Here is an 11,675-nt window from a genome sequence, read left to right as displayed (position 1 = left end):
GCTCTAGACTTGGCTGGGGCACTGGCATGCCCGAGATCTCCCTTACTTATAAAAAGATCCACATTTTTTATACTGATGTTACTATAGCATCAGTATACATCTTTTTGTTAATAACTGGGTAACTGTAGTGAAGTGTTCATATTATATTTTGAAAGAAGAAAAATTCAAGTATTGTTTCTTGAATTAACAAATTTAAGCTTAATATAATGTATATGACCACATTAATGTACATTTGTGATTCAAACAATATTATTATAAATATGTATATTTTTGTTAAACAGAATAGTAAAAATGTTGAGATTTAAAAAATAATAATTAGAATGTGCCATTGCAAATATGTATCTTACTGAACTAGATGTGTGTTTAAAAATAGGAGTTTGTAGGTCGATTCTGCTAAATAATCTTATAGTTTCGATGCAGTCTCAGTAAATACAAGATAGTATTCTCATAAAATGTCAAAGTTACCTCTAAAGCATGTTTTTTATTGTTTGTTTGACATAGGTACTATCGGGCAAATTGATTCATAGGTAGATGGCAGACATACATAACTTGGTCGATTTAAGTCGAACCCAACCCAAATAATATTAGATTGACATAGCTAAATCAAATGACATACCATATATCAAATCATACATAAATCAAATCATCTACCTATGAATCACTCTTGGATGGCATGTGAAAAATATCTTATTTTGTTGTTCAAAAGGATTTAGACTGGATCGAAACTGTATTAATGTTTGAGTAATAATAATAAACCAGTAGCAGAACCCTGCTACTGGTAAACTGCAGATGATTTTAACACATGATTACATCAAACTTTCATTAAAACTCACAGAGTATGCATGTCGCTTTAAGTATTTAAAGTTATCCAATAATTGTAGAGGCTGAGTGTGTATATAATTGTTTTCTTGTTGTACTATTTATTTTGTAATATTAATTAGAATAGTCAAATCTTGGCTCTTTGAGTCGTACCATTTAATGGTAGTAGCGTCTAATGGTTTGGCTAGTGATGTTCATAAAACATACTAATATAAAGTAAATTATGTACCTAATATAATCTCAGTTAGGTTAATTGTAGACGTCGTGTAAAGTAAACCAGTGGAAAACAAAACCTCATAGATGCATTTATGTAAATGCTGAAGATTCAATATGCGAGACATAATAGAGGAATTATCTTTTAATATGAGCTAATTTAGTATGAGAAATTTAAATTAATTTATATAAAAAATATACATGGAATCTAAATCTTGTTGTTTTATTCAAACTACTTTTAATATTATTATTGCGAAAGTATCCTGTCTGGCTGTCTGGCGAAATACGATAGGTTGCACCAACTAACTTTAACTATAACAGTGTTACTTTAAATTCGGTAAAAGTAGGTACTGTAGTGTTATGTATGACAGTCTACATTGCAGTTATATAAATATTATTTGTTTCCTTATAATTAACTGCAATACACTTTTGAGCACTAGATGGCGCTTTTAGGACTTTCTCCGGTTAAAGTTAAAGCTAAAGGACGCCATATTTAACTATAACCATAACTTTAACTTTAACCACGCCTCTGGTGCAACCCAACCTTAGAAGTTAGATGTATATATTAAGTCTATGGTAATTGGTTATTTAAATTAAGTATTATCAGAGAAGTTAATTAATTACCTAGGGTGGGTTGCACGGGCTGCATCAGAGGCGTAGTTATAGTTAAGGTTATCGTCAAATATGGCGTCCATTATGGACTTTTACTAGGGATTTGACAGTTCATTTGACATTTTTTTATGGTTATAGTCATAAACTTATAATATACTGTCGTAATAGTTATAAGTTAGTTGGTGCTATGGTTGATGCAACCCAGTTGGTGCCATGGCGACTGCGTAAAAACGTTTTTTTTTTGTTTCCCTGTAAAGTGGCCCATTCACTATCCTGCATTGCAGTCCGTCGTGCCGTCCGCCGGGCGCCGGCTTATGTAGGATTGTGTATGGTGTCGCAGCCCGCAGGCCGCCCGCCATGCAGCCTGCAGGCTTGCGACACCATTCACTATCCTGCATAAGCTGGCGGCCTGCCATGCATGGGCCCTTTTAGGGGCCCCAAGCACAGAATAGATCAGTGTTTTTCAATCTTTTTGATTTCACGACCCCTTTACAGATTGAAATATACTGGCTACCCCCTCGTGTCATAGACATCCAAAGAAATAATTTTATTAAAAGGCTACCTACGTTAGGTAAATAAAAATATGAAATATCATCGAACGAACGAGCTTCAAACACATAAGTATTATAAAATATGTTTGCCAAACCGTTCAAATTATAATTTGTAAACGATCAAAATAGTTTGAGTCAAACCAAAATTTACGGGTTTGAGTCAAACCGTTTGACCGTCTCGGGGCCCTTAAGACTTTTACTAGACTTTCGACTTGACGATGATCTGGAAAAACTACTATTTTGTAACCTATTTATTACGACTTCTTTCCCTGCCATAATATTTTACTTGACAAGTTGACACTGGCCATGGTTAAAAAGCCGAGCGCCATAATAAGAAAAAAAATCTGACAGACGTCAAAGACCAAAGTTCAAACCTTAATTTATTTCTCTTCTGTCATGGCTGTATGGGCAATGCTCCCTTTGCCTGTCCCGATCGGGACGAATTAACAAAAAAAATAAATCTCTTCTGTCATTTTCTAATTTCGTTGCCGCAGCCGATGTCAAATTGTATTGATTTTTAATTTTCTGTTATTGTCGTAAAATACATTGCGAAATGTAAAACATAAATTCATCAAGCCATGACAGCAAACGGAAATGGTGGTAACTACGCACCATTAAAACAAGGCCTCTCCGACTCCGAATCTGAGGACGATCAGAAACTAAACAATGCAAAAACTATGGGCTCCGATAGCTGCAACAATTTAGATTTCAACAGTGGTCTACAGTCGTCGAAGAATTACAGCATGAGCGACATGGACGAGTACAACACGAACGCGAATACCGTGGAGAGCACCATGGATAACGTGAGTTTCCTGCAGTCGGACATGTCTACGAAAATGTCATTTCCCCGCCGCTGCGCATTTATTGCGTCTATCTTGGTTTGTTTTTTCACGGTCATAATTTTCTTGTGGTGCATACCCTGCTCGAACGTGGGCAGCTGCTCCAGTAACGAGTGGCAGGAGAAAACCGTGAGCTGGGAAAACCCTTACGATGAGATCGAACTGTCGGGCGCCGTGCAGGTCGTGGACGGGGCTCTCCCTCACACAAAAAATCTCATTTTTATATATCGAGGCAACCACATGAAGGAGGAGAAGTCAAACAGTAATGATAATGTTAACGGTGTTATTTTAATTGTGGGTAGCACAGGGAAAGTCGGATGGTACACCAGGGAGTCAAGAATACCCACAGAAATCAATTGTAATCTGATAGATGTGAACAGGGACAAGCAGAAGGACTGTATTGTGTCTGGCACTGAGGGCTTGTTCGCTGCCCTCAACCCCCTATCGGGTACTTACTACTGGTACATACACAAGCAGGGGAAAATTTATAGTAATATTGTATCAATAGACTTCCCCATTGTCATCAAGGATACAGATAAGGATCAAGTGAATGATCTCCTCACAGTGGCGTCTATCCATCCTAGTACAAACCACAATTCCTTGCTCGCAATCTCAGGAGCTACGGGCAGCATCATCGGAGAACCTATTCTCCTAGAAAACTGTGGAATGGTTAAACTGCTTAGTGACTCTGATCCCATAACATACATGTGCAAAAATGGAACATTGGAGGAATTTCACAGAATACCCTATAGCCTATTGTACAAGAAATTATTTAAATTGGACCAACCCACAAACCAAACTGTATCCACACCGAAAATCACTAAAAGAGTGAATGTAAATTTGAAGAAAAACATTGGAAATACAAGGGAAATATTCACAAATGGGCCCGGAAAGCTAGTTGTGGAAAATTCAGGTGAGTGTCCCAATTCCTGTAGAGTGAGCCTAAAGTTGATGCTGGAGAAAAATGGTACCACAAATGCAGCCTGGGAGTATTCTGCCAATCACATATTTGCCATGCGACCCAGCTCTTTCGCATTTGCAAACACCATACGGGGTTTTGTGCTGAAACTATGACAGTGGAACAGTGCACACCTGGCAAAGGGTGCACTTAAAATTGATGAGGTGAGATACAATGTTCAAAATCAGAGCCCGAAGAATTCATATGATACTTTCTACCGACCTACGATGAACGTAGCCTCCATATCGTCCTTTATAAAGTATCAGAATTTTACTGCTCATGATATCTCCGAAAGAATTGTGTTAGTGTCATTTGATAAACTTCAAGCATATGTTCATGTTAATGTAAGCCAAACAGATGTTGTTCAAATATGTAATAGAGGGATAGTTGAGGAAGGATCGACATTACCTTTATGCCAACCAGATTTGGAGTATCAAGAGAAATCTTTGATGATTGCAGATATTGATGGTGACAACTCGCATGAACTCATATCCTATTTCAGTACATTTGTGGCTCCGGAGTCGTATACTCCAAAAAAGACAAACTCTTACGATAATTGGCGTCTCGTGTCTGTTGTGAAAGTAATCCGCCTGGAATCTGAAATACCAAAGTTATTTATTTCTGAAAATTAAATTTATCTCTGTACGTTTTATAGTATTGTCACGTTAAATCATGCCATATAACCATGCATGTATGTAGCCTTACCATAACATATAATATGTCATAGCAAATGTAAAAGCTTGTTCCATTTTTATAAATCAATTTTATGATATCCATTATCCAATCCTAATTATTCAAATTCATATCATTATGGGACATTTATCTAGAAGGAAAATTATATTCATTACATTGTCATCCATTAAACCGTCACCTAAGTGTTCAATGGTAAAATGTAATCTTTGAGGAAAATTGGTCTTAATAATGTTATTACTGTAGAATAGTACTTTTTATATCTAGATAGTAAATAGATATTAAAACTATTTATTTCCTTAGTTAAGTGCAATGAAGTTTTGTGATTTTTTTTATAAATTATTACTTATTTATAGATTTAAAGAAGCTTTTTGTGTCATATAATTTTTTTGACCTAAACATACTTTCTGCAATAACACTTATTACTTATATCTACTGACCGAAGAGTTTTTAAGTACATATTAATTTTATTTATGAACTTGCACAATAGACAAAAATATATCAGTAAGTATTTATTTTATTTAATAATTAAGAGAATATTATTTATTAACACAATATTTTATTATTAATAGAAAAATATTCGTGTTTGTCTAATTGTCTAACAATATAAAATTGCGGTTAAAAATCTTAAGGAATCTCATGTATGAAATCTAACAATATTTTTATTAACACCTAGACTTCAGAATTCAGATAGAAAATAATTATGTGTATTTTTGTCTGTAGCATATTCTCAGTAATCTGATTGGCAGCTTTGTATTATAACAAAAAAAAACTTAAGTATTTTTGTTATACTTAATACAAACCATAATAATTACGATTGCTGTAAACATGAACTTGATCCCATTTGATGTTAAAAACGATCAAAACGCTGAAAATGCCTCCTATTTTGAGCGTCTTGATCTTAACATCAAATGGAACGCGGGGATAGTGCATATTCTTTGTCATCTTAAAGTGTCAATTCTATTGTTATTTGTTATGCCTATTTTGCCTGATGAAATGTATAAATATTGTGCCTTAATTTTGGCAGTAGAGTAGGTTTGATTAGTTGTAAAAAAATGTATACTCTTTAAACTTGCGTTTTGTTTACCTGTTCTGTCTTTAAAGCTTAAAAGTGAACTAATAAAACAGTCATGTTCAGAAATTTTATAAATTCGCACTACCACTCTCAGAGACGAATACGGAATATCAATTACTTAAAGGGGCGACTAACCCAAAGTTTTCCATTTTATAATTCATTTTTAAACCTACTTGAAAATAAGCCCCGAATTGTTTCATTTTCTAAAATTAGATACTACATTATATTTCCAAGAATTCGATCTGAGCAAAAGCACGATATCATAAAATTTTCTCGATAGAAAAAAATCACAAAGATACATCTAATTTTCACGAATTTTTTATTAATTGCCATAACCGTGCATTGAACTAAGTTAATATTTTAACACATTGTATAAAATTCTATCATTGACAAATCGACCTAGCGGATTTTTAAAATGTTGTATATTTTTCGATTTATTGAGAAAAAACTAATTTGGCGATGAATCCGCGTCGTCCTTTTTCACCTGGCATATGAAAGACTGGCGTGAGTGTGAAGAGAAAAGGACGATGTTTGATTTTTTGGGTTAGTCGCCGTCCTAGTTAATTTCAATTTAATGAAGATTACACTATGCATTGTCTGTGTAACTCTTCATTTAAGCATTGAAGTTTAATCATCGTTAAATGTTTCCGAGAGTAGCCGTTAATATAGAAGTAAAAAATATAATAAAATTATGGTGCGAGTCACTACTTAAGTCACACTGTGCAGAGTCAGAGTGTGAGAGTGCAGAGAGAGAGAGTTTTTCGCCAAAGCATAATATTATTCATTTCTATTTTGTTGTTCTTTAATTTAAGTACACATTTCTAATATAAAAATATGGAAGCGTGGAACAGGGAATGCGCGCGTTTTATAGCAGAGTACGAAAGCATATTCACTATGCTGTAGTCCAGCTATCCCCAACCCGCGGCCCGCGGGTCGCAACACGCATGGGGCCCACCGGAACTTTGTCTGTGGCCCGCGTGGTGTTAAACCATTTTGAAATTAACGCCCACCAGCAAAATAATGTAAGGTCGTCGTTAAAGCCGTGAATTTTTTTCCACTTTTAAAATCGTTAATTTTGAAGAACGTTATTTTTTAACTCTAAAAAATGTTCGTTGCGGCCCGCAAGCCCAAGATCAAAACACGTTTGTGGCCCGTGTGAAAAATAGGGTTGGGGACCACTGCTGTAGTCCAAAAACATGCCGCATGGCGACAATTCCTCTCTGCCCCAGAAACCGTGAGTTGAGCCTATAACATAATATTTAGCAAATCACTCATAAAAAATATTATGAGCATTTACCTGTTATTATCAATAGTTAATTTGAGTTTATTGATGCAATTTATTTTTGACGAAAATAGAAAACCTGTTTTTAAGAATGCTTTATTAAAAAAATAATTTTATTTAATAACAGTTTTAACAAAAAACGTTTTTGACAGAAGTAGCTTTAACAATGGCTTATTTATATTATAAAAAAGAAAAATAACCAACTTATAGTCCGTCAAGAAAGTGAAGAAATTAAAAAGTGGCGTCTTCGTAGTGTCATCCCTTTTTTCTTAGATTGATTTGAAAGAGATGACACTACGAATTACGGTGTTGCCACTTTTTAATTTCTTCACTTTATTGACAGACTATACTATACACTCAATGAGGGTCAATACACTCAGTTGTATTTTTTAAACTTAAAAAAAGAACATACACAATATTAAAATCAAGATACCAATGTGTAAACTTACTGCACTAGTACTTTCATAGGATTTTTACTTTAAAGTACATAAATACACTATAATTTTAATATAAAATGTTTTACTATAAGTACCTAAGTAAATAAAGTAAAAACTTTAAATTTCTCATATCACCTATATATATCTTGTTTCAGTGTTGCTTGTTTAAAATAACGATTGTGTTTTTAACAATCTTAACTATCATTATTTTAAAATTCAGCAACAGTTGAGATATTTGAGAGATATATTTCTATCACAGCAAAGTTAATCCTCACAACGCGCCATGCAGCACAATAGAATTTTTTGTACACGAAGCCGGAAGGTTTGCCACCTTCGTGTGCCAAAATCTTTTCTTTTCTCTTCTTATTAAGTTTGTGCCTTTATATTAGACGCTAAAAATCAAGTACTTAATTTCAGCTAAATTGATATGAAAAATCAGGTGCCTTACTCCCGAAACTGATATCAACTTGATACGAGTCTGATTTCGATTTTGTTTTTGATGTCATTGTAACGCGTAGGAATTCCGGAACAAAATCGTATCAAAATCGAGATGTTGCCATGGCGTCTTGTCAACGTCGTTATGGCAACGTTGTATTGTTATTTAAAATTATTAGAAGGTTACGAAAAATATGAAATACTAGCTGTTGCCCGCGACTTCGTCCGCGTCAACATAGTATAATAACAAAGATGGATAGTCCGCTAACAAATATGAAAAAAGTAAAATATAACCTCCTCCTTTTTGGAAGTCGGTTAAAAAGTAGCCTAAGTTACACCTTACCTTACTACATCAGCTATCTACCAAAAAAAGTCCCGGCAAAATAGCTCCAGCCGTTTCAGAGATTAGCCGGAACAGACAGACAGACAGATATTACAGACAAAAATTGTAAAAAAATTTGTTTTGGTGTATGTACCTACATACATTCATATGCATGTAGTAAATAACGGTTGTTTCAATATTACAAACAGACACTCCAATTTTATTTATATGTGTAGGTATAGAAGATGTTACATATTAACAAAGATTATGTAATGATTGTATTTTTTCGTCATACCATAAAAATACATTTCTTTAGAACTTTAGATAGATGTGCCCATTTTCTACTTTAGTGGGTTTAAAATGGTTATTCTCGTTAAGGAACATCTTGACATTAAACAAATATGTAAATTCTCTTTTGTAGTTACACTTAACATTGTCATAAGTATACATATTCTAGTATAAAATTTGTATCCCTGCATGCCGACATTAAAAGTTACTTTTGTTTGGAAAATAATGGTCCGTTCGACGCACCTTACTTATTTATACGTGGGAGAGCCGTATAAATAAGTAAGGTGAGACCGAAAGAGATCGGAGAAATACCACGTTCTCACAGAAAACCGGCGTGAAACAGCGCTTGCGCTGTGTTTCGCCGAGGAAGTTTACCGAAGGCCCAATTCAGTTCCTTATCCTCCCCTATTCCCTTCCCTTTCCTTCCCATCCCTACCCTCCCCTATTACCCTATTCCCTCTTAAAAGGCCGGCAACGTACCTGCAGCTCTTCTGATGCTGCGAGTGTCCATGGGCGACGGAAGTTGCTTTCCATCAGGTGACCCGTTTGCTCGTTTGTCCCCTTCTTTCATAAAAAAAACCTAAGTATAAAATATAAATGTTGTTGAGATTCCTGGAAGAAAATCCAGGAATCACAAAAGGGTACATGCGGGCGAGCCAAGCTAAGCACGATACCAAACTTAAATGGGACCGTATAGCTGTAGAGCTTAACTCCATTGGAGGTGCCATCAATCACATTAAAAAAGCTTGTAGGCGAGCTATATTATTTTGTTAAAATAAAATAAAATTTTGTTATCAGCAAAAAATGAAACGACACCATAGCAATCGATACCACAGTGACCCTAAAAACGTTTACAATACCTAACTCGGCAACAATCGATCTCAATCTATGTCGATGCCTCTGTTGCTACCGTGAAATTTGACGTTGTACACGATCTGAAAGTCGATTCTCAGACAATTTTGTTTGTCGCGAGCACCTAAGATTTCGATTTGGGGAATGTTTCGATGCTGATTAGTTCGAAAATGAGCCACAGCCCGATTGTGCGCTAGCATAGCTGTCAGGAATAGCAAAATCCATTGAGGTTGATTAGTTTCAAACCGATCCGCAGCACGATCGTGCGCTATTTTAGATGTCTAAAAGTGTCAAAAACCGTTGAAATCGAAAATCGGAATCGATATCAGTTTCGGGAGTAAGGCCCCTGAAGAAAAACACAGCTCTACTGCATCTCTTTGATTGAGCATAACAAAGAAATTTTAAAATATTAATAAAAATTCATCTTAGAGCGAAATTCCTCATTCGTCATATTGAAATGCAAGCTATAGTTTCAAGCATTGAACGCTGCAGTTCTATAGTCTGGCCGTGGAGCGCGTAGCAATTCGCACTATCACAGATTTCGATTCATAGGCAGGTGGCTGACCTACGTAATTTGGTCGCGTTATGTCAAACCCAGCCGACAGATCACAGCTAATGTTGAATTGACAAATCCCAACCAAATGACGTATAGTCTGTCAAGAAAGACATGACAGGCGGGAAAATTTTTAAATGAAATGAACTTTATTAATTCGTGATAAAAATGTGCAAGGTGTACAATGTACAAAATGTACAATATTTAAAATGTAATAAGCGTTCTCTGTGAAAATACAAAGAAAAAAATACACCTTTTAAGCGTGATTACGTTTAAGAAAAAAATTCCGCCTGTCATGACTTTCTTGACAGGATATAGGTCCGTCAACTGCCTATGAATCAATTCATCTACTACTCATACTCTCTTTCATTTGTTAATGTTATCGTGTATACTATGCAATGAAAAAGACTACGGATAATAAAAACTAAGGAAACGTAACTCTCATACTTCAACCGTTTTGAATTTGGTTCCTTTTCGCACACTAAAATATGGCAATAGCAACGATACACACTCAAATTTACGAAATAAAGCCGTTAACATTAATTGTCACTTCTATATATAATTTTACAAAATTGTGTATCGAATACATGCATAAAGTATGCATGTATTCGGACTCGTGGACAAATTTTTTGACACAGTTACTCTTCATTAGTTTTCATTATTCGTAGGAAAAATGTATATTTTTGGGCGCTAATAAAAGGAGGTAAATTTCTAGGCAGTAAGTAGGAGTGGTTTAATTGTACTAAGTTCGAACCCTTGAATAAAGTATCTAGAAACCTTTGACCGAATTCAGATAATTAAATTTACGGGTAATACTTTTAAGACTTTTTTTACACGTACACAACAGCCGTATTCTACGAAATGAAGATTCAGTATGACTGAAATCGGTTTTAGTGTTTACTATGAAAATTGTAGTATTATTTTATTAAAGTTTACGCACTCAATCCAGTTCGAATTAGGATATGACGTATGAAACCGCTATCTAATCTAACTGTGGAATATTTTGCGAATGAAAGAGAAATATTAACAAGTCAATGCGACCGCAAGTCCCTATTTTCCATTTGTAGCACTAGAGCGCATAATGCGGCATAGGTAATACTTCAAGTTAAAGGTTTCAACTACAGCAACGCTTCGCACAATAGAGCACTTTCAAACAAACTACTACCCATCCTAACTGTCACGCGTTTATCGTTCTCACACTCACTCGGTTCTGTGAGTGAGAGCGTGACAGTTGACAGCGGCCAACTTAAGTAGTAGTAATTCACGTTCCAATTAGCAGTAGCACACTGACTGCCGCGCTCAGAGATTGAACTGTTATTAAATGAAGAGTTTGACATAAGCCCCATAATATTGTTACGGACCTACGACATATAGTGCCATCTAGCGTCAAACCAGCGAAACTTATCGAGTGAACACAGACACCATGAATCCCCTACTCGATTCTAGATGGCGTTAGGTGCGCGTGCGCGTTAGGTCACTATCAGTGACACTGCGTGGTAAAAAGAGACGTGTGATACATGACAGCAGAATCAATTATTTTCATCTGTTTGACGTCCAGTTAGCACTTATCGGCACGTTGACAATTTAATCTCTTAGGAAGACGCTTGTGTAAGTGTATACGTAAACAAATTTTTACACACACACGTAAATCAATTTCGGTTTCGTTTGACAGCTCGAGATTGTTGCTCTATTCCGCTAGGTATATTAACTTTATGGTTAGTACATGAATGCTTAACATCTGTCAAACTC

The 11,675-nt window shown here is 35.3% G+C and overlaps 1 protein-coding gene across 1 annotated transcript; it reads left to right on the top strand.

The window, feature by feature from the left end:
* The first annotated feature begins 2,652 nt into the window (after positions 1 to 2,652).
* On the top strand, positions 2,653 to 4,242 carry LOC121732640. Its single transcript, XM_042122591.1, has one exon. It carries the CDS (start codon positions 2,774 to 2,776, stop codon positions 4,106 to 4,108), a length of 1,335 nt encoding a protein of 444 aa, XP_041978525.1. The 5' UTR covers positions 2,653 to 2,773; the 3' UTR covers positions 4,109 to 4,242.
* Positions 4,243 to 11,675: the final 7,433 nt, after the last annotated feature.

The sequence above is a fragment of the Aricia agestis genome, chromosome 12, assembly GCF_905147365.1.
Source record: "Aricia agestis chromosome 12, ilAriAges1.1, whole genome shotgun sequence".
Taxonomy (NCBI): domain Eukaryota; kingdom Metazoa; phylum Arthropoda; class Insecta; order Lepidoptera; family Lycaenidae; genus Aricia; species Aricia agestis.
Note: the sequence above shows the minus strand (reverse complement) of the source record. Positions and strands in the feature narration are given on the sequence as shown.

What these genes read in the sequence shown, in the direction of transcription:
- LOC121732640 (XM_042122591.1), top strand. Translation starts at nt 2,774, where the DNA reads ATGACAGCAAACGGAAATGGTGGTAACTACGCACCATTAAAACAAGGC.